This window comes from Pleurodeles waltl, chromosome 11, assembly GCF_031143425.1.
Source record: "Pleurodeles waltl isolate 20211129_DDA chromosome 11, aPleWal1.hap1.20221129, whole genome shotgun sequence".
Taxonomy (NCBI): domain Eukaryota; kingdom Metazoa; phylum Chordata; class Amphibia; order Caudata; family Salamandridae; genus Pleurodeles; species Pleurodeles waltl.
In genome coordinates, this window is record NC_090450.1 from 704692132 (window position 1) to 704714749 (window position 22618).

The following is a 22618-nucleotide window of genomic DNA, read 5'->3' on the forward strand; positions in this document are numbered from 1 at the left end:
CTTGTTTTCTTCATGATCCGCACTGGCCATTCAAGCCACTCGCAGTGGACTCTGGGAGGAATTCTTCTGTATGCAGGCTTGTCTAAAATGCTGCATGCATGTGAAATATCATTAGTATAACACTTTGGCCTCACAGACTTTATTTTTCCTGACACATTATATTATAGTTGGTTGCTGGGCAGACAGTGAACATTGCGACAGGGCTGGCCAGGAGCCCCTGCACAGCCCAAGCCAAGTGCTGTTTTTCATCAACTGTGAACTGTTTTCCATCCACTATTCCTTCAAATTATGATTGATAACCCACGGACAGCAGCTAATACACATTATTTACTTCTGAAACTCATTTTGTTTTGGTGAGGTCTCGGTCTATTGGTATTAAATGTGCTTCTTGTAGAAAGACTCTGTTGACCTTTGTACGTTTACAAAAACCAATGTGAGTATGTTATTGAAACGTATTTTTTATATTTAATTACCCTTCTTTTGGATTTTGCTTTGTGATTTATTGCACTTTCTTCTAAGCCAAATTGCCTTTGTTAACTTTATCCTCTCTGATCCCAAGTCACCCAAGAGTGTCTTCCCCAGTTCCCTAGGGAGGGGCACAATCTTCAGTCCCACCTTACTACCTGAAATTCCTCCTCCTAGTGAAATCAAAGCATCACCCTGTATCGTTCGAATGCAGTGGTGAGCATTGAGTCCAATGATGGCTGTAGCTAGACTGGTAGGATATCTTCTATTCATTTAAACTTCTTTTCATTTACTTTAAATTTTAACACCCACCCCGTTCAATCTTGTTGTTTTTAGGTTGGCTGTTGACTTATTGATTATCCACCCACCTATGGACATTTTCTACTTGTTATCATTAAAGGATATTTTAGCATGATTAAATCATCAACTGTCATTCCAAATAAGCCCTGTCAACATTATTAATTTGTTAAAAGACGTCGCCTTTCTTTATCTTTTAGGATTTTTTCTGTTTCGATTTTGTTCCTTAGCTTCTTGACTTCTTCAGAATCAATGAATGTGAACTATTTTCCCTACCATAATACTCTTGGGTTTTGATTGTTGCAACATTTGTGCTTGCACTCTGAGACTCTTGAATTAATTAGTAAATAACCAGATTTCTTTGCTTCTCTGTTCTGTTTTGTATGGCTTGTCCAGGAAAATACAGAATATAAAGTCAGCTGGAGCTTTAAAGATGAGCTTTAAAGAATCTATTAGACCTGGCTCTTTCTAAAATTAATTCCTTCATAAGATAACTCTAAAAGTACACTGATACTGTACTTGGGATTAACCCAGATTTATGTTTCTGGAATGGCACCCAATGAATCCTTGAGATTGTCAGGTATTTGTCTGGTCTTTTTCTTCCGAAGTGTGTAAAATGATTATTGGATTAATGCTCCCATATAGTCTTCTAACTTTAAGTGGTCTTCCGCTTCCTTGGGTATGCCTTTGAACCTTACACTCGGGCATCAAGATCAGTTTTCCAAATCCTCATTCTTCCTCCGGTAGTTTTCATCTCTTTCTAATATACTAACTACCATTCATTACATTTTTCTTCTACCACATCAAGTCTTTCTTTTGCTTTCTGAAAGTTTTGAGTGCTAACTCCATATTTTTTAATCCATGTTCTCTAATTTATTTCTAATGTACAGGATTTCTTCCTTTGTCTCTGACTGAATTGTGGTTGATTGATGTATTGATTCCTTGTTTTATGAGAACTTTGATGAAATATCTAGCTTTCCTGTTGCTCGGGGTCTACTTTTTTTGGCATGGTGGTTGTGGAGTGGGGATTTGGAATGAGATTTCGATTTCAGAACTCAAAACGTCTTCAGGGTCTGTAAAATTCCCTGATTTCATACTTGATTCTGGTTCTGAGTCTGCTGTTGATTGTAATTTAGAGATGGCATTACTGCTGTTGGGTCCTCCTATTAAACTGTTCCCGGGGTATGCAGTCTCTATTTTTCTTCCACTGAATGAATTTAGGACATTAACAAGTTCTGCTGTCTGAGCCAGGATTTAAAATATGTTGGTTTAAGGGACATCAAATTGCATCTGGGATTGTGAGAATTGCCTCTAATGACTACATAGTAAAGCTTTGGTTTTTGTTAGGTCATCGGTGACACATTCCTTAAGATTGTCGCTGCCACCGCAGACCCCTCTCTGCTTTAGGATTTTTCTGTTTTCAAATTGACCCCTATGTCCCTTTAAAGAGCCCTCTTTTCAGGTACAGTTGACATTTCTGACTCTGACTGTTAGCCAAGTACTTCTTTGTGCCTGAAGACTAATTAGAGGGAGAGGTGATTAATTTCATACATATCATATCCATCTTTCACTAGTGTTCATTATTTTCCTCTGGTTGGACTGTTCAATCAGAGGGGATTATCTCACTTCAGGACTTCTCTTTATGGTTCTTATGGTTTTTGCCAATCATTCATCTGTGAAAGGAGAGCTGGCCTATCTACGTCATTGATTTGTGATTACTGTGAAGGAAGAGGTAATTCATTCTCAGATTGCATCTTTCTGTCCAGCCTTTCCTTCTGTGTTTACTGTTGTACAATTTCTTACTTCTGCTCTGCGTTTGAGGGTTTGTTCTGTTTTTTTGTAATTTCTGGCCCTTGTTTTTCTTTGTCTTATGGAGCTATAGAAGTCTGTTATTTCTAGCACTCTCTTCCCCCTGAGCCCAGCTGTACACGATGGGGGCATTCTCCCCCATCCCCTTCAATATCTTAGGTCCTTGCTTTTAAATTAATGGCAGCCCTCCCCATCCTCCTTTTACCTTTTATCAGTGGTTCCCCTTGAACATTCATCAAAGAACTCCACCTCTCATTGGACCTCACTTGAATGTTAATTGTTGTCGCTTCTTTTTTTTACCCACTTGTGCTGGAGCTGCAGGAGAGGAGACCATAGCTCTCCCTATGCCAAGGTGTAAAATTAATTGGGTTATAATTTGGGATGGGTGACACCCTACCTTGAGGAATAATCACAACCCTTGTCAGGGTAAACCCTCAAATGAACCTGAGCTCAACCCGCTATGTCATAGAGCAGACTTATGTCAATGTGTAAAATATTTATGCTGTACCAAAACAGTGATAAAGTCAAAAGGCAAAACAATAAATATCCCAAACCAAATTAGAAAAATACAGTAAAATGTAATAAAGAAGACAAAAATCCGTTAAGGGAACCGGACATATGAATTTTTATATTTAAAGTAGAAATAGCGCCAAAAAGCACCATGCGTCAATGTTTGCTGTAGACCACAGCCTTGGGTCAATTTGAGGCTGACCGCAATGAAGCATGGGTTGGATATAACAACCAGGGTCATCCTGGTCAAAGATTTGACCTTTTAACTTAGAGTTTTAAGTTCCAATCCACCACAGGAGTACACGTGTGAAGCCCACCCCCTAGGACTACAGGGGAGGTATTTAGAGATTAACAAGGAGTCAGGCAGAGGACAACAGCAGGGTCCAGTAAAGGTCTACGTGCCACTGATCAGCTGAGGACTTCCAGAAAAAGGCCTTTTATAGCTTGTTGTACCCCTGTAGTTTGAACACGAAGTCAGCCTTATAAGCCTTTGAGTCAACTTATTTGTCCTGGGTAGAGGAGGGGGCAAGAGGGCAGCTCCAATCCTTCTGGGCTCCTCTCATCCTAAAACAGCAGGATTAGTCTTTTGATCTTTGCTGGTCTGAAAAATGTTCAGGAGTGGATGTCTAGAGGTGCTGGCACTAGCTAGTAGGTATGAATGACTCCTGGACATGCCCTAACCAATAAGGTGTAAATTCCCAGGGCCAACCCTATGCATTGTGGGCATTTTCAAGATGGCGAATGTCTTTGGCCAGACTAAACTTGGGGTCGAGGGCTGGGGGTGTGTGTGGAGTGTACTATGGTAATCCTAGTGACCTCTCATATCTAGTACTAAAATACTTTCAAGTGTGCCCCAAGGGTTATATATGTTAACCCAACAGACCTATCAAGCAGGGTTTGACACTGTAATGCCAAAAAGAATGCTCACAGTCTCCACCTTGCAAGTTTAGAGTAGTAATCTCTGCCCATTCGCATTAGGCTATTGTTTGCTCTAAGGTATTTCACACCTTTCCAAACCTACTCAAGGCTACATACTGGCTGGGTGAAGCTGGAGAGCACATGCAATTTAGCCTCTAGGAACACCAATCAGGTAAAAGGTAACTTTATAAAAGTTACTTTTCCTCAATATTTCCTTATATGTCCCATTCCAGAGATACAGTTTTAGTATTTTAATCTGTACTCTGCTTTTCTACAAAGGACAGATAGGCCTGCCATAGTGAAAAATAACTTTTGGGTGGTAGTCACTGCAAGGACAAGCTAACATTTAATTTCTACATGTCTTACTTTTAAATACAATGCACCTAGACTTGTGGGCTACAAGACCAGAGTCTAAATGCTGTCAGGTTACAATGTACCATAAATTAGGGACTTAGGAGAAAGTTAAACATACCAATTAGGAGTATGTCAATTCAACCATGTTTGAAGGGGGAGCAGAAGCACTTTACTAATGGTTAGCAGGGGAAAGGTGCATAGGGCCAGATGTATCAATGGAGTTTACCCATTCTTTGTCTATGGGAAAATACTTTAGAATATATGGCCCCTAAAGTTAGAAAAAATAAAGGATGTCTCCAGGTCGTAGTGCAAGCAGCATCGTCGTCGTTGCTGAAGAGCTGTTCTCAGTAGGCCCAAGGCGGCAGTACGACTTGGGGCGGGCTCCGTGAGACGCCCTCTGGTCACGGTGCAGACAGGGGCAGCTGTTGACGATGCTGGAGTCAATGGCACTGGTGTCAGTGGATCAGGGCTGCGATGTGGGACAGGACGGTGTTCCTTGTACGTTACGAGTGGTGTACTCAGGGCGCGGTGCAGGCAGCGACGCCGGTGTCAGAGTAGAGCGTTGGCGTAGGGATAACAAGGCTTCGGTGTGAGCAAGGCAATGCAGAGTGCAGGGCCCACAGGTCACAGTACAAGCAGGTCCTTTGTGACAGCATCAGGTGGCGGCAGCAGTGAGACCAGGGTTGCGGTGTGAAGCAGGGCAGGGCTCCATGCGTCGTTGTCAGGTCACAGTGCAGGTAGGAGTGTCGTTGACAGCATGGTGGTGGTTTTTCTTCTGTTGCAGCACAAAACACACAGTTCCCAGTGCTGTAGGCAGATGAATCTGAAGACTTTGATATCCCTGAGACTTCCAACAGGAGGTGAGCTCTACTTCAAGCCCTTAGAGAAGCTTCACAAGCAGGATACACAGCAAAGTCCATTCTTTGTGCTCTTTAAGGCAGAAGCAGCAACTGCAGGCCAACCCAGCAAAGCACAGATAGCAAAGGGGTAGTACTCCTCCTCCCACTTTTCAGCTCTTCTACCTGGCAGAGGTTACTCTTGATCCAGAATGTTCTAAAAGTCAGGGTTTTTTGGGTCCACTACTTATACTCATTTCTGCCTTTGAAGTAGGCAAACCTCAAAGGACAGTCTCTGTTGTTCACAAGGTCTTGCACAGGCCTGGCCCCAGACACACTCCAGGTGTTTGGAAACTGTATTGTGTGAGGACAGACACAGCCCTTTCAGGTGCTGGTGTCAGCCCCTCCCTCCCCACTTTAGCCCAGGAAGACCCATCAAGATATGCGGGACACACCTCAGCTCCTTTTGTGTCACTGTCTAGAGGGAACTCACAAATAGCCCAACTGTCAGTCTGACCCAGGCGTGGATTCCAAGGGCAGGCAGAGGCACAGAATGGTTAAGCAAGAAAATGCCCACTTTCTAAAAGTGGAATTTTCAAGCAGACAATCTAAAAGCCAACTCTGGCAAAATATGTAGTTTTAAATTGTGAGTTCAGAGACCCTAAACTGTATATCTCCATTTGCCCCAATGGGAAACTGCATTTAAAAGATATTTAAAGGCAGTCCCCATGTTAACTTATGGTAGGGATAGGCCTTGCAATAGTGAAAAACATATTTGGCGGTATTTCACTATCAGGACATGTAAAACACACCAGTACATGTCCTACCTTTTAAACACTGCACCCTGCCCATGGGGCTACCTAGTGCCTACCTTAGGGGTGATTTACAGGTATTAAGAAGTTTTGAGCCTGGCAAGTGGGCACACTTGCCAGGCCGAATTGGCAGTGCACAACTTCACATACAGACACTGCAGGCACAGGCCTGAGACTTATTTACAGGGCTACTGATGTGGGTGGCATATTCAGTGCTGCAGGGCCACTAGTAGTGTTTTATTTACAGGCACTGGGCACCTCTAGTGTACTTTACTAGGGACTTACTAGTAAATCAGATATGCCAATTATAGATAAACCAATCACCAATACAATTTACACAGGGAGTATTTGCACTTTAGCACTAGTCTGCAGTGGTAAAGTGTACAGAGACAATAAACCAGCAAAACAGATCTGAATAAAATAGGAGGAGGAAGGCAAAAGGTTTGGGGATAACCCTGCAAAAAGGACCATTTCCAACAGTTGATGAAGTTGTCCTTATCCAATATACTGTACTGCAGTATCATAATACCAAATTGCCTTAACAGTTACCAGCAATATCGAGTTTGTCTATATATAGTGAGTTAAATATCAGGGGGACAAACTTCCTATCATATTTTAGCCCAAATCCCTAATGCGTTGCTCACTAACATTAGCTGAGTATTCGCCTCAAAGTCTCCAATGTCTCCATGTGGGACTTTCTCTTACCCAGCCTCATTGTCTCTTAATGCTTGCTCTATTCCACCATCTTCTTGATCGATTTGCCGTTTTCCTTGCCCTAGGACTTCATACTGGTCAGAAACCGAAACAAAAGGCTCACCAGAGGGTCAGAAAAAGCACGTCTTGGCCTGTCTCATGATAACACTGCAAAATAAGATTATATTCATACAAAAACAAGTGCTTCAGATTTTACTACTTAACTCACAAGTAACCTTTAGCTCCATGAGAGGCACCCTTTACTTAATTACTTCTTTGACTAATCTGCTGATCCTAATTGATTTTTCGGAATACTCTGTTCAGTAATATTGGCCAATCTGAATATACTCAATGATAAATTTTCACTTAAAAAAATTCAACAGTAAAGTATACTTTTGATGTTTTTTCTAATCTCCATTCTTCTATCTCAAGTTGACTTCTCCCTTCAATTTACTATTTGTGTTAGCTTCTCACATACCCATACTCCTTGAGCGCGCAGTTTCTTGTAACTCTGATGTATTGATTTGCAAGTCAACCTTTCCTTACCCAAAAGCATATGCTTGAAGTACTAGTGAGCGTTAGGCATTATCCTCCAAGAGCTTTATATACTGTTCATAAAAGACAATATGGTTCTGTGCCAGACCCGGCCATAGATTCCAAAGTTCTTTTGCGGAAATCTTCCTCCCTTTCAGCCTTAATTCCATATGTTCTTGATTGAGGACACCTACATAATTTCATTTTTTCTCCAGATATAACCTACTATCTGGAACAACTGCTGTAGAGCATCAGATACATTTCTCTTTATGTGTGTAGAAATTGCTCAAAAACAGAAAGTAATGAGGGGCATTTTGTGAGGTAAATAGGCTCTTGTACCTCAAAGTCCTGTGAAATCTGAGGAGTCCAGAATCGTCAGAGACTTTGAGCTATTTCTTCAGACTAAATGAAACATTGTTGGTTTTGCTAAGGCAAGATCCTATGAGAGACATTTTTTGGGCAGCAACATGGATCACTTGTTTTGCTTTCTGTATGGTTTACTCACTCTATAAAAGATACAAGCTTCCTCTATAAGTAACATGCATTGTGTTTACTTTAAACAGTGTCAGGTATTTTCTCTCTTACACTTCCATATTGTTTGGGGCAGAGATGGAACAGAAAGCCAGAGTTAGGCAAAATTACTTTGATGATGATCCTGGTGATTTAGAAATGGAGGTAATGGGAAATACTCTGAATATGGATGGGAATGCTACATTTGGGTGAGAAACTAGAGATTGATCTTCCTACCATCATGTTACTGGCATAGTGAAAGAATTCCACAGTGGATTCTCCCCTAGATTTAGCGTTTACTCTAGAAATCAGGTGATTTTCCATTGACAATGAACTCTGATTCAAGCCCCTAATTCTAGTTGTCCTTTTATCACAACGCAATCACAGTCACCACCTTAGAGCATATGCATGTCAGGAAAAACTTAAAGGAACATGAGTAGTTCTGGCTGGGTATAGGATGGCCATTAAAATCACATAGGGACATCTGGCTTGGAGCGTCATAAAACTTTTGAAGAGAGAGCTTTTTTTGTGGAGGAGTCCTATCTCTCGCTACAGTCCATTTCCAACCTGTTGTGTAGGGAGGATGCAAGAACTAAGTGAATCAGAATCTCTAGGAAATACAAGTTCGTTGTGTGTGGCTATAGATACACAAGCTCTGCATACTTCTGCCAGCCAGTGTTTGGCTTGGACGTTTGCAACTTGTTTTTGTTCGAAGAAGCCTTTTGAGTCACAAGAAATAGTGACTCCCCTCTTAGGTGGCAATGCACATGGGCATCAACTCCATTGTTAGATTCTTTTTCTCTACCATTGGATTTGGACGTGTTTCGGTGTAGCTCCCGGACTAAGTGCCTTTGACATACTTGGAACCAGATCCCCTCCTAAACCATCATTGAGGAATCCTTCATTGTTCCTTATTCTCCCTTCACACACTTTAGAGACCTTCTCTGATTTACAGCTCCCCTGTCCTCCGGGTGCCTCTGCCCCTTGCCAATTTTTTCCTTCTGCTTCAGAGAATGAAAAGGTGTAGAGGGTGATGGAAGGGATGTCCTTCAGAAAATACTCTCAGTGCCATGCAAAATAACCCCAGACTGATTAGGACAGAGTCTGTAATTTGTGTGTCTTCCCAGAGCATGACAGTACTTGCGGCGCCTCTTGCCTCTCCTTCAGGTAGAACAAGACCTTTTGACAGCAGAGAGATTTGTGCTAGGCCCACCTTATGATGCAGCAATCCTTCGAAGAAACACCAGCGAAACTGACTCACTCAGTGCTGAGAAAGTGGTGGACGCAAGTTCTGTAGGCATCCCCGCTCATCAGTGCAGCCTAGAGGTTACTACCTCCGCTCCAGCTCCTCAGAGCTCCAAGAGGAGGAGGAGGATGACAAAGGCTCTTCATTCACCTTCTTCATCGCCAGCCCACACACCAAAAAGACGTTGAGAGTCATGAGTACTGTAGACACACATATTCATAAGCAACTGAAAACGCCATACACCAAGGCAGAGTACCACAGGATACGGGCATCTAGCCCTGTGCAAAAGCTACCACCATCTCAATGTGTCCCACCACTCCTGGGCTCTGGTCGACATCAAGGCAAAGCATTGGAGCTGAGATGGGGGGTAGCTAAGAAGCACAAGCCTTATTGACATTCGAATACGAAGAAACACCTTGGTGTCAAAGCGCCCAAACCCACTTCAAAGCTAAAGGTCCTATTGACGCCCTAGCAGCAGTCGGTTGCGAAAACTTCATAGGCCCCAAAATCATTCTTTGCAGCCGACTCCGAAGACTCCAGCAGGCCCACCCTCAAAAACCTCCAGCACATGGTCAATGAGCCATAAAAGACTATTGGCATCCACCCCCGGACGCAGGAAATTTCAACCTAACCTGGTGCAGTTGTGCTAGAGAAACAAAGCCTAGCTTTTTTAAGAGACTGCTGGGCCGGATCTTTCTTCAGAACCTTTAACTTCTGCACAGAAAAAGATGCTCATTACCATGACGACCAACCCTTCACCTTCACCTCCATTCAGACCTTTATCTTCACCTCCTCCTCCACCAAAAACTCCTCATCAAAGCTCCTCCCAGGACGACCCACAGTCCTTTCCTGACACAGGTAGTCCCAGTCACTATTCCTTTATAAAGTACTTCAAAGCTCCTGTCTACCCACATCCCACTGATGACCCCTGGGAAAACTATGATGTGGAGCCCTCAGGGGACCCTGACTTCGAACATGACCCTAATACTACTGCCTACCACGGGTCCATCCAACATGCAGCAGTCTACGACAAGGTGGAAATGCACACAGCTCCTGAGGATGATGACTTCCTGGTAGAGACACTTCCCAGGATGGAGCATTCCCTTCATTTCCTTCCCATGCTCAAGGGCATGCTCATAGCTGCCCCGGAGATGTTCAGAAAGCAAGTGAAATCCCAGGTTATCTCACCCAGAATAGAGAAGAAAAATAAACGTTCTCCCTCTGACCTCCTATACATTAGGGGGCATGTCCCCCCAGACTCCTTTTTGATTGCCACCTCCACAAGTCAGCAACAGCACAAGCCACAAGTTACGCCTCCTCTGAAAAAGGAAAGCAAGTGGATTGACATTGCTGGCAAGAGAGAAGCAATAGGTGCAGCAACCCACTGGCGCAATCACAATTCCGTGGCCCTTCAGTCTTGCTATGACAGAGAACAGTGGGACATGATGGAGGACCTGATCCAGCACCTACTTCCAGCGCACAGAAAAAGGGAAGAATAGATTGTAGAAGAGGGGAATCTCATCTCTAATGCCACTATCTGTTGTGCCCCGGACGCAGCCAATACTTCAGCTAGAGGGAATAATACCTTCATTATTGTGCACTGCAACTCCTGACTGCGCATCTCTGGCTTCAAACTGGAAGTCCAGCAGCATCTCATCAACTTCCCCTTTGGGGAACACCTTTTTGGTCACCAATTGATGGAATTCAAGAGAAAATCAAGAAGTCTACTGACATGACTAAAGCCAAGGGTTTTCTTCAGACAGCTTCAGCCAGGGGCTCATGTCGGAGGCAGCAGGCTAGACATACTTCTAAGACAATCTCTCCTGAACAGTCCCAGACCTATCAGTTCCAGTAACAGGCCTACCACCAGCAGGGGGTACAGAAGCTTCACTTGTGGTCCCTTCTGGGGTAACAGCTCCAAAGACAGAGGCACTTCTTCCAAGGGAGCCTGTACCTCTAAGTACTGACTTGCCCCCTCATCATCCCCAAAACCATAACACCTGTTGAGGAGAGACCACAGTTGTTTCTTCCCTTCTGGAAATAGATCCTCCGATCAGTGGGTTCTCTCCAACATAGAGCATAGGGTTTGCGTCAAGCTCATCTCAACACCACCAAACATCCCACCTCAGAAACACATCCTAAGTCTGGAACACCAGCGCCTTATTAAGAGGAAATTCAGACACTCATTCTAAAAGATGCCATAGACCCACTACCACCGCGGTACCCTGGCAAGGTAGTGTACTTTCTATACTTTCTGATCCCCAAAAAAGATGGGCCCTAAGACCCAAACTTGACTTCAGGCCCATCAACAAGTACATTTTCTCAGAACACTTTCATATGGCTTCACAACAGAAAGTTATTTTGCTGCTACAGCAAATTGACTTCACCCTTCTGAAGGAATACCCAACCACCCCCATCACCAACACTACCTACGCTTCGTGGTAAGTCGTCCACGTTATCAATTCAAAATATTGCCATTTGGAGTCACGTCCACCCCAGTAGTGTTCACCAAATTCCTATCTGCGGTGAAAGCCCATCTCAGAAGAGATGGCATCCATGTGTTCCCCTACCTCGACGATAGGCTGATCAAGAATGCAGGCAAGCAGTAGTGCCTGGCACACACTCAGAGCACCATCCCTTTCCTCCATAGGCTGGGATTTACCATATATATACCACCATATCCTATCTACAGCCCTTTCATATTCAGCTCGTTTAGGGACCTTCCTCAGTTAAATAACAGGCAAAGCCTACCCAGCCAGCCCCAGGGAACACGCTTTTCAACAGCTACTACCTCTTTTTCAGCTACTTCATCACCTGACAGAACAGTGATGTGTCTCCTAAGGATGATGGCTTCCTCCATAGCCATAGTCCCTTATGCCAGACTACACATGCCTCCTGTTCAGTGGTGCCTATCGGCACAGTGGTCACAACCGGAGTGTCACTCAGAAGATATGATGTTGATACGGGCCAGCACCTTTCGCTCTCTGCAGTGGTGAGACAGCAACAGCCTGTTTGAGGACTGACACTTCATGGACCCCATTGCTCAGGGGACCATCACCACGAATGTCTCACTTTCAGGATGGGGAGTGCATCTCCGAGACCTAACAGGTCAGGACTTGTGGTCACGCAATGGAGGGCCTACACATTAATCACATGGAGTTTCAAGATATCCAAGTAATTCTCAAAGCCTTACTTCTGTTCATCCGACACAAGATAGTCCTCAAAAAAAGACAACATGACTGCAATGTATTACCTACAAAAGCATGGCGACACTCACTCCCCGTAGTTATCAGCACTAGCCCAGAGTGTTTGGCATTGGGCGATTCACCATCAGATACACCTCATGATGGATTCCCTCCCAGTTGTGGACAACAACTTTGCAGACCAGCTCAGTAGGATGCAACAACAAGTCTACAAGTGGGAACTCCACCAAAAAGTCCTGCTCCCATACTTTTGTCGTTGACCTCTTTACCACTGCATACAACTCATAATGCCAAAACTTCACCTCCAGGTTTCTACACCCTCAGTCCATGTGCCACACTTTTTGGGTGAACTGATCAGGTATCTTTGCATACGCTTTTCCTCCTCTCCCACTTCCAAAAGTGATCAGGAAGCTTCAGCAAACCTCTCTCACTCTCATACTGGTGGCTCTCACATGGGCCAGACAACCCTGGTTCTCAGCCTGCCGTACCCCATGAGAAGCTACCCAACAAACCAGACTTTCTCGTGCAGCATCAAGGCAGCATCAAACACACTAACCCCTGGAAGTTCAATCTAGCAATATGGCTCTTGAGGTCTTAAAGTTTTTGCCTCAACCTCTCCCAAGAATGTATGGATATTCTCAGATAGGCACACAGGCCCACTATGCACGCCGTTTACACTGCCAAGTGGAAAAGGTTTGTCAGCTGTTAAATTTCAAAACAATTGGATCCTCTCAAACAAGCATTTCTATTTATTGTATGTTATCTCCTTCACCTAAGAGAAGTCAGGTGTAGCATACACCTCCATATGTCTTCACATGGCCGTGATTGCAGCCTCTGTACAGAACAGGGAACACTCATCTTTGTTTAGGATCCCTATCATCAAGGCTTTCATAAAGGGGATCAAACGGATCACCCCGTCGAGAGATCCTTCTGCCCCGGTGTGGAACCTTAATGTCGTTCTTAGCAGGCTTATGGGCCCTCCTTTTGACCCACTACACTCATGGACCTTACAGTTTATCTCTTGGAAGTTCGCCATTTCCCTAAAACGAGTTTGTGAGTTACAGGCATTCACATTAGAATAGCCTTTCTTTCAGGTCCAGAACGACAGAGTGGTCCATAGGATCAACCACAAATTCCTCCCAAGGGTGTTATCTATACTCCAACTCAACCAAACTATTGAGTTCCGTGTCTTTTTCCCTCAATCAGACTCAATGGCAGAAAGGGCGCCTCACACCCTTAATTTAAAATGTGCTGTTATGTACTACGTAGACAGGACCAAGACTTTCCACAAAACACAACAATTGTTTGTTGCATTTGCCAAACCTCACAAAGGTCACCCTATGTCAAAGGTGGGTATAACCAGGTAGATTATCAAGTGTGTTCACACCTGCTATATTAGAGGCAAGAGATAATTGCCTGTTATGCCCAGACCACATTCTGCTTGGGAGAAATGGGCCACTGTAGCTTTCCTGGGTAACATTCCCGTAGCTGATATTTGCAAGGCAACTGAATTGGCCACTCTACACATACTCCCTAAACACTACTGTGTGGATATTGGAGCTTGCCAACAAGCTAGAGTTGGGTTGGTCAGACAGGGCTTTGTTTCAAGCAGCTGCACCATCCACTGGCTCACCACCGCTTAAGGAGGTACTGCTATGAAGTCTTTGAAGAGCATGTGTATCTACCGTAACACATCCTACGAACAGAAAATGTTACTTACCTGTAAGCATCAGTTCGTAGCTTGTAGTGTTGTAGATTCACATGTGCACACCCACCTCCAGGGAGGCAGTGGTTCCTACAGATTTCTTAACATTAGTTATACACTTCTGCTCTATCAGGACGGTTATCCACTGTATGAAAAACAATCTAACAATGGAGCCGATACCCATGTGCATTGCCAGCTAATAGTGCAGACCCTATACTCTTAGCTCAAAAGACTTCTTCAAAAAAACAAGTTGCAAACCTTCCAGCCCAATACTACATGGCAGGAGTATGCAGAACATGTAAATGTACACCACTACATGCTACAAACGGATGCTTACAGGTAGCATTTCCTTTTTCCTTTTCATGTACTTCAGTGCTGCTGCTAGAGACAAATTATAGCCGAAGTGAGTGCCTGGGGGAGTTTTGATTTTATGGTGATGCTGTTGTCAAGACTCGAGAATTTGTACAGCATGATTGTGGGAGTTCAATTAGAAGATAACTTAGTCTGTTTACTTAAACATTACATTTTGTTTCTTTCTTTCCTTCACAGCAACGATCAACAGTGGCCTCAATGATGCATAGGCAGGAGACAGTAGAGTGTCTGAAAAAATTCAATGCCAGGAGGAAGCTCAAGGTGAGTCCGGGGGTACAGGGTCGTTTTACTGTTTTATCATTCAAACAGACCAACAGTATGTCATTGTAACATTAATGTAATTGTGCTCTGAATTTCCTTTTATCATTGAGTCTGTATTTTCTTACCTGGCATCCTCAGTTTCTCCAGCTTTCTCTTTTGACGGTTGGTCACAAGGGGGAAGGACTCCATCACCAATCCAGTGAAGTCTTGTATTTTGTTACTTTCCTTTATTCATCTTGTTGCCATTCATTCATCTTGCTGGCTCTGTGTGTCTTCCTTACAGTGGTGGGCTACTATTCTCCATAATTCCCCTAGGATTTGTCAAATTTCTTGAGGCACCATTTGCCCATAAATATGACCACCATGTATCAAAACATGCTATTCGTTGTGTATCCTACAGTCTTTTAAAATCTCTTGTCATCACCAGCCCAATGTCACTTGATAGTTTGTGACACCACTGTGTCTCCCCATGGTGTGTGCCAAAGTGTTGCTTTACTTTCCCACACCCCCTTACACATTAATCAGTTAGTTGTGGCTTTCTTCATGGAATGGATGTGTAATGTGCTGTATGAATGGAGTTTCAAAAGTGCTTATTTGAGCCAGTGGTTGCCAGCGGGGTCCACCAGCACTAATTTTTGGGGACTAGCACTTATTTTTCCTCATCATATATTTACTGAGCAAGAGAGTGAAAAACAATCAGGGGGGAAAGGGAGAGGATTTGCAGTTAAGAATGAAAGGACCTTCACAAACACCCCATATCAATGGAATTGTAGGCTATGTTGATCCAGCTTCAGGCCACTATTAAAGGTGATGACCTCCCGCCCTATACCAAGAGCTTCGTGCTCCCCTGTAGCATGCCCAATACACACACATACGTAAATCCCCTCCCACATTGGAAGACCTGACCTGCCGTTCCAACCCCTAGGACTATAATTGTCCCCAGAAACTTTTATCTTAATACATACCCTATCAACTAACCCAACCTGGGCCTCCCTGCTGGCGCTTCCCACTCTTGTCCCATCCAGACATCCTAAGCCTTCGATATGTTCTTTTATCTATGTTATCTATGTTGCTCCCATGCCACTACCACTGTTTATGTTCTGTTTACTCCTCCATTGGTATCAATTCACTCAGCCCTTTCTTCACTATAACAGATGCCTAAAGTGCTCAAATGTGACATTTTACATTGTTAAAAATGTTTAATAAAAAGGGTTTAAAAAAGTGTGGAAAAGGAAGAGAAATATGGAAAAAAAACATCACAAAGGGAGAAAGCAGGAACCTGTAAGGCAAGAATGAGATAAAGGGTGGAGGGAGTGTCAGGCAGTGTCAGCTAATAAGGGATGAGGTATATTCAAGGCTACGCAGCCTTTGCATACTGTGGGCCAAGATTTAATAGTGCTGGTCCTAGGCTTCTAAGCAGAACTTTGGGCACCAGCAGTCATTCTGTCACAAATTAAGCAGTGGGTTTTAACCTTACTAATCAGAATCCTGCTCTTATGGCTTCCACCCATAGTCTTCTTCCCATTCCTCATTTACGAACTCCAGAGCATCCTTTCCCACTGAGTTCTTAGAGTAGATTAGATGGCTGTCTTGTCAATATCAGTTCCATGTTCTTTATTGGATAGCTTTCCCCTATTCTGTTTCTGTACCGCCTCTGAAGCATAACTTCTTTACCCTTGCTTCCGATTGGCTGTGGTGTAGCTTTCCACTGCTGACATCATGGTATGTCATTACTTGCTTAGCACTCAATGACATTTCATGTTTAGAACTGGACACGCTCACTTTCTGTTACTTCCCCATTATTTTTCTCCCTTCCCAGCTTCACCTTTGGTGCTTCTCCATCACACTCCAGGAGCCAAATGGAGGCCTTGGTGATGCTCTGGATGGTGCCCCTCTGCACTTTCATGGACCTCTTTTTGACCACTTATTTTCATTTATTTATTTTAAGTTTTGTCACCCGCTTCCACCGTCCCATCTTTCATGCCACTATGATAATTGTAATTGGTTTTGCCAAAGCTGGAGGCTTTTGAAGTTAATGGCAAGCTCAGTAGTGATGACAGGCCATGTTAAAGGTATTGAAAGCACAATACTGTTTGCTATCTTCTGGCTAGCTGCTGCCTTGCGTGACATGAAGAAAAATATTTTCTATAATTTTAACATGGCCAATAGGCCATTGGTAAAGCGATTGGGCCACTAATTCACCTTTAGCAAGGGAGAACAATTGGCTTTCCCAATGCTTGTTTCCCTTGTGGGACTTTTTTTATGCAGTACTAACATGCAGTGCACCATGACATGCATCACAGAAGTGAATGTGATTAAGTTCTGCAAAAGCACCATCATGTGTGAATCCTGGGCATGATAGAGTAACCAACTAACTACTCAAGACTTTACATAATGAAATTTTGTACAAGATGGAGTTTAAGAGAAAGACGCCTGAAAACCGACATGCGACCAAAAGGATTTACATGGAGTAAGGAAGGAAGAACAAAAATTACAGGAATTGTGGAGCAATGTCCTTTTAACTGGTTGTTCTCCAAAAGCATTCACAACTTTAAAATTGAAAGGTTTGGAATAGGAGATGAGGAAGAAGAAAGTAAAAAACAAAGAGACTTTCTGAAATACTGATATAGTGAAAGAAAGCTAGAAGTATGAAAGAAAGAGCAAGAAAGCAATCTAGTTAGCTTGCTAACCCAGGCTAGAGAAGAACACACACAAACCTATATAAGGTAAATGAGAACCTTAAGCTGCCTTCTTTTCCCCAACCGGACTATACAGTTTCTGCTTCAGGACTGTGGTTCTTTACACGTAGCAACTGTGACCCATAAAGAACATGTCCGAAGTACTTAATATAGTACTGTCTCACTTTCAAACAGTCTCTCAACCTAAGATTGCCTGTGATCTCAAAACATCCTCTTCTGAATTCCCATGAAAATTGATCTTGACTTAAATGTTCCATTTGTTGCCCCTATTTTTTCTCTCAAATGAACCTCCTTTTACATTTCATCCTCTTCATGGCTCCTCTCTCTGAGTGCAGCCTACCCTGTGTCACATGCATGTTCACCATAATCCCTATTTCTGTATTTCTGCAAAATGCCCACTCCTTGTCTCAAAGATCACAGACTCTGTTTTAAAAGTCATAACCCTACTACCTAACAACAATTCACCTTCTGTAGTTCTAACAGTACTGACAACTATTTGTCCAAATTCACATCTAATCTACTACTTAGAAAGTGGACTAAATGCTTGCAGTGGTACCCTTAGGAGCAGAAGACTACTTCCTAAAACCATTGAAAAACCACTAACCTTAGTTTCCGGGCCAGCATTGCTGCCCTATATAAAGCATTTCAGTGCCTCTTCAAGAGTAGTAAGCACTGTAAGCACATTAAAGATGCAATTACAATGCAATATTTAACCCACCTGACTCACACTAATTCCAATATCTTAACACTCGGCAGTCACACAGTCATTTGTAGTTCATACAGACTACATAATAATTTCATTACGCTTCTTGATACTCTCACACACACATAAGACAAAACATTTACTGGTCATGTCCATCATCCAGTATTGTACTAGTCCACGACAAATAACCAGCTATCACTACTTAACAGACTTGAAACAGCCGAAGAGATGTTCCACATGCCACTGCAAAACCTTGGACTTTGATTTAATCCACTACTGCAGGTCCCAACTAGCTACATAGTGTGACCACCATTTCTTGTCTTATTTACAGTGAGTCAGATATAGGATGATATTACCGAACTCTGTCCTATCAGATCTCTCCACTATGCCTTTCCCCAAACTATGTCTGCTCATGACCATAATCTTTAAGCAAAATATCCCACATTTGACAACCCAGAGCAGTAACAAGCTGTCTGCATGTGGGCTTATAATTGCTGTAAGACATAAAAAAGGAGATTTTTCATAAGGTTGACTTGTAGTTTTTCAACAAATCCTACCCTCAATTGATATCCCATCTGGATGAAGGAAAAGCCTTTCATAACTTGGAAGGAAATACAATTTAATTTACAGTTGGGCCTCAACATTCAGACAGAGATAGAATGAGAGTCACATTCAACTCTCACTTCATTCTAGTGAGAGAATATGAGGGCTAATTGTTGGGCTTGAGTAAATTTAACAGTCAGGCTTTCCTAATTTTTTCAGACTTTTCATAATCCTGAAGCCCTCAGTAAGAGTGGGTGAGTAATAGATGCAATAATTAGCGCACCTGATAAAATAAAAAAAAACCTGGCTACGGATGTTATCAAGTGCTCTAGTTTTTTTGACAGTTTTATTTTATTAAAAACACTGCAAGTCTATGTATATGTATAATATAATGGACTCATCCCTTCATGGGGAACCTTACAGTATCTGACAGGGGGAAAGCCTAAGTAAATCATCATAATCCAATCTTACATATATTCCCTGTGGGGGACACAGTACCCACCCTCTTGAGAAGACAGCCTCAGACCCAGTGTATGGCCAGATTTAACCATGCCAACAGATTTTAAAATGCAAAAAGAGGGAAGTGGAACCAACCTTTACTCCTGAGGAACTTGGGTGCCACATCTAAGCCACATGGGTAGCTCCATTTGACAAGTAAATCTATTGAGGGCCACAAATATCCCTGGGCCTGCGGGCAGCCTGCAACGTAAAATAGTACAGTTCCAATTGACCACTACAGTATATCATGTGTTGTAACCATCGTTCCATTGTGGGGACATTTTCCCCCTGCCCAATACACACGCCACTTGGTTGTTTATCAAATGTAAAGCAAGGGAGATGAAGTGCTGTGGGTCATTCCTCACCGCCTCGCTGTATCCTAACAAGGCCACTTTCAAGGATGTCTGTAGGGGCTTGTGAATCTTATCTGAAATCCTGCGAAACACTTCATCCCAGTATTCCCCAAGGTATGCACAGGACATGTGTATCCAGTCTGCTACAGGGGCTTTGCATCTGTGACAAGGGGAAACCATTCTCCCCCATATCTGGTCACACTCAGGAGGGTATGATATAGCTGGTGTAAGTATTTAAAGTGGATAAGACACAGTCTCCTGTTTGGGGACAGTTCTCCCAGCTGCTTGCAGCAGTATATCCATTTCTTATCAGTGAGCAGCATTCCCAGCTCAGCCTCCCATTGCATTCTGACCTGCGGCTTGATGGCCGGAGCCTCTGTTATATTGCACAGTAAAGAACTGTGACCAAATGTTTGCGGGATTAATCAGTAGGCCTAGTCCCTTATTAGGCTCAGGCTCCTGTGTTAAGAAAGGGAAATTGGTGTTGCACAAAGCATGAAGCCTCATGTAGACCAAGGTATCTACTGCTGAAGAAGCTGTCACGCTTTCCCAGCCAGGATGCTCAAGAAACTTGATGTTTTGAAAAATGTAGCCCACCTTGTGTATACCCCATATTTGAAGTCTATAGAGCACCTGCTTCTCCTCTGTAAGTTGTGCAAGCGGGTAGTGTGTCAGGGGCTGGATAGTGGAGTAGACAATCTGGTGCAGTCAGAACCTATCCCATGCCCACATCTTACAGTTTACCATGTTAAACTCTGCACAGTGAACTTTGGGGGTCAGCCTTCTATCGAATGCAGTGAGTGGGCCTGTGCTGTGTCCCGTTCAGCCGCCATGTGCACCATATAGCGCTGAAGATGTAGCCAAAAATGTGCAAACTCTGCCTGCATGCAGCTGCAGTATAAATCAAAATCACGAGCACCCAACCTGCCTGGTGCATATGGTGGTCTGAGCACTTCTCAGCTAATTCTGGGCTGCCTCCGAGTACATGACAGGGTTATCAGCGGGGATCAACATGTTAAAAAAAATTCTTGTGTCAGTATTATGGGGACATTACAGATTAGGTAAAGCGATTTGTGTGGTTCCACCGTTTTCATTATGGCAAGCCTGCCAGCCAGTGACCAGGGCAGCCCCTTCCATCTGACAATGCTGTCTTCCAGTTTTGAAACCGTAACACCATAATTCTCTGGCGCGATAGTGGCCTTTTCCCTACTAATCCAAACTCCAAGACATTTGACTGACGTTGTGCACCATGGGAGGGGGTAGTGCAGTGTGCATGTCGGAGTCCCCGGAGAGAGGGGAAATACAGTGGCCTTGTTCCAGTTTATTGAGATACTTGAGAACATCCCAAAGAGAGTAAACTCTTTAACCACAGGGCTCAAGATATGGGCCGGCTCACGGAGGTAAAGTGTGATGTCATCTGCTTGTAGGGAGACAGTCACATTTCTCAAGGAGAAACTCCAGCCCCTGACCACGTGCAGTTGGCGTATTGCACATGCCAGTGGCTCCGATGCCAGCGCATACAGTGGAGGGTATAATGGGCAACCCTGCCACAAGCCCCTACCGACCCTCAAGTGTACCAACAGTAGACCATTTAACGTAACACTGGCAGTAGGCTCCTGGTAGAAGAGCTTAATCCAACATATAAACCCTGGAGTGAATCCCATTCTTGAGAGGACGCCTAGCAGGTACGCCCATTCCAAGTAATCGAACGCCTTAGTCGCATCTAGGAAGACCGCCACTGCATTTAAGTTCAGCTCTGGCTGGTGTAGTGCTGTGAAAAGGGTAAGAGGTTATAACTGTGCCGCCGCACATCAGCCTTCAACTCGGCGGTGGCCCAAGCTCTTCCAGAGTTCCACGCACACCCATATATCGGGATAAAGCTATGGTTCCACTCTCCGGCAAACCCCCTTCTCACACAGATCATGCCTGCCTGCCCTCACCGGGGGATTAGGAGCGCATGCTGCGTTGCACAGCTGCCTCCAGTCTCTGCCTTTGTCAGGGGCCAGACACAGCCAGCCCTGATCCTCTCCACACAGTTCAGGATCTGACTAGAGCTGAGTGCCGCCTGCTTCTTACCGCCGCATACCGCTCGTAGTCCCCATGCCGCTCAGACCTCTGGCCATTCCATCAGTAGTGTTGGGGGCCCTAGGCCCTCATGCTACCTAAAATTACCACGCAGAGACAGCATTGTGGTTACAGGAACTGGCCCAGGGCACTTGAGTCTGGGCCCTTTTATTAGGAGGGTCACCTGACCGGTGACACCTGTGATGGATGGCTGTCTGGTGAGTGTGGAAGCCAGCCTTCAAAGAGTGGCTGGCGGAATCACGTCATGTTAGAGACACTAGTATGAGTCCAGCCGGACTTTACATACCTCCCAAATTTTATTAAGAAAAAAACAAACAAGACTAACCCATGGGAGAGAATAAACACTAAAATAAACACCACTGAGTCTCCTCAGGCAGTCTACTAGACACGATGACTGGACAGGTGCAGCTGGAGCTGGGTGCACCCAGCATCATGGCACGCCTCTGTAGTTTAACCAAACTACTCTGGGCATGAATGGCAGTGTTGATGAAGCCCGGATCCCTCAATCGTCTGTCCATAAGGTTACACTGTTGGTCCTGTCCCACCTGGGCTCACGGTGTTGGAGTCTATTTACAAAGACCACTGGGTTGTTGCATCCTGAGCAGTGGTGAAGTTTATTTACAGAGTTCAAAGTGAGTGCATCACGAGCGGTTGGGAGTCCAATGCAGAGATCTCTCTGATGGCATTCAGGCTCCATAGATAGCAAACCTGCAAAGACTGAGGATGACATGGATGGAAGGGTATCTTTCTTGAAAGCCTTGGTGCTTCCTAACATCCACTAGTACAGCAACTTCAGGCTTCCCTCTTGAGCCAGGACTCGATTGCACAGGAGTCTCCTCAAGGCCCTTTTGCTGGGCTGCCACGGGACTGAGTAGATTGTGCAGGGCCTATCGCAGACCGAGCGAGAAAAGCCAATAGGACCATGTGCAAGTTGGTCATGCAGCCACGAAGGGTGGTTGTCTGAGGGTTTGTGCTCAGGCCTATAGGATACAGGTGCATGGGCTTTCGTCCAATAGTCTTTGGGGGGCCAGTCTCACTCTGCGACCTCAGTGCTTCCCGGTGCCTGTTGTGGAGCTGCTTCTGACATATCTCTCTTGTCGGGATTCCCCTCTCACTGGAATTCCCTTGAGGCCCTTGCCCCTGGATTGCCACAGGGCTGCGTGGGCTGTGCGGGATTCTCATAGGCCGCGCCAAGGGGTCACTGCGGAACTC

At 44.2% G+C, this 22618-nt stretch overlaps 1 protein-coding gene across 29 annotated transcripts in view; it reads left to right on the forward strand.

Moving 5' to 3' along the window:
- Positions 1 to 22618, forward strand: part of CAMK2B (calcium/calmodulin dependent protein kinase II beta) — a 704764-nt gene that overhangs the window by 425899 nt on the left and 256247 nt on the right. For all 29 annotated transcript variants that reach the window (XM_069214308.1, XM_069214317.1, XM_069214303.1 and 26 more), the window contains exon 11: positions 14442 to 14525. In XM_069214308.1, the coding sequence (XP_069070409.1) occupies positions 14442 to 14525 (84 nt within the window). The remainder of the gene's footprint in view (positions 1 to 14441; positions 14526 to 22618) is intronic.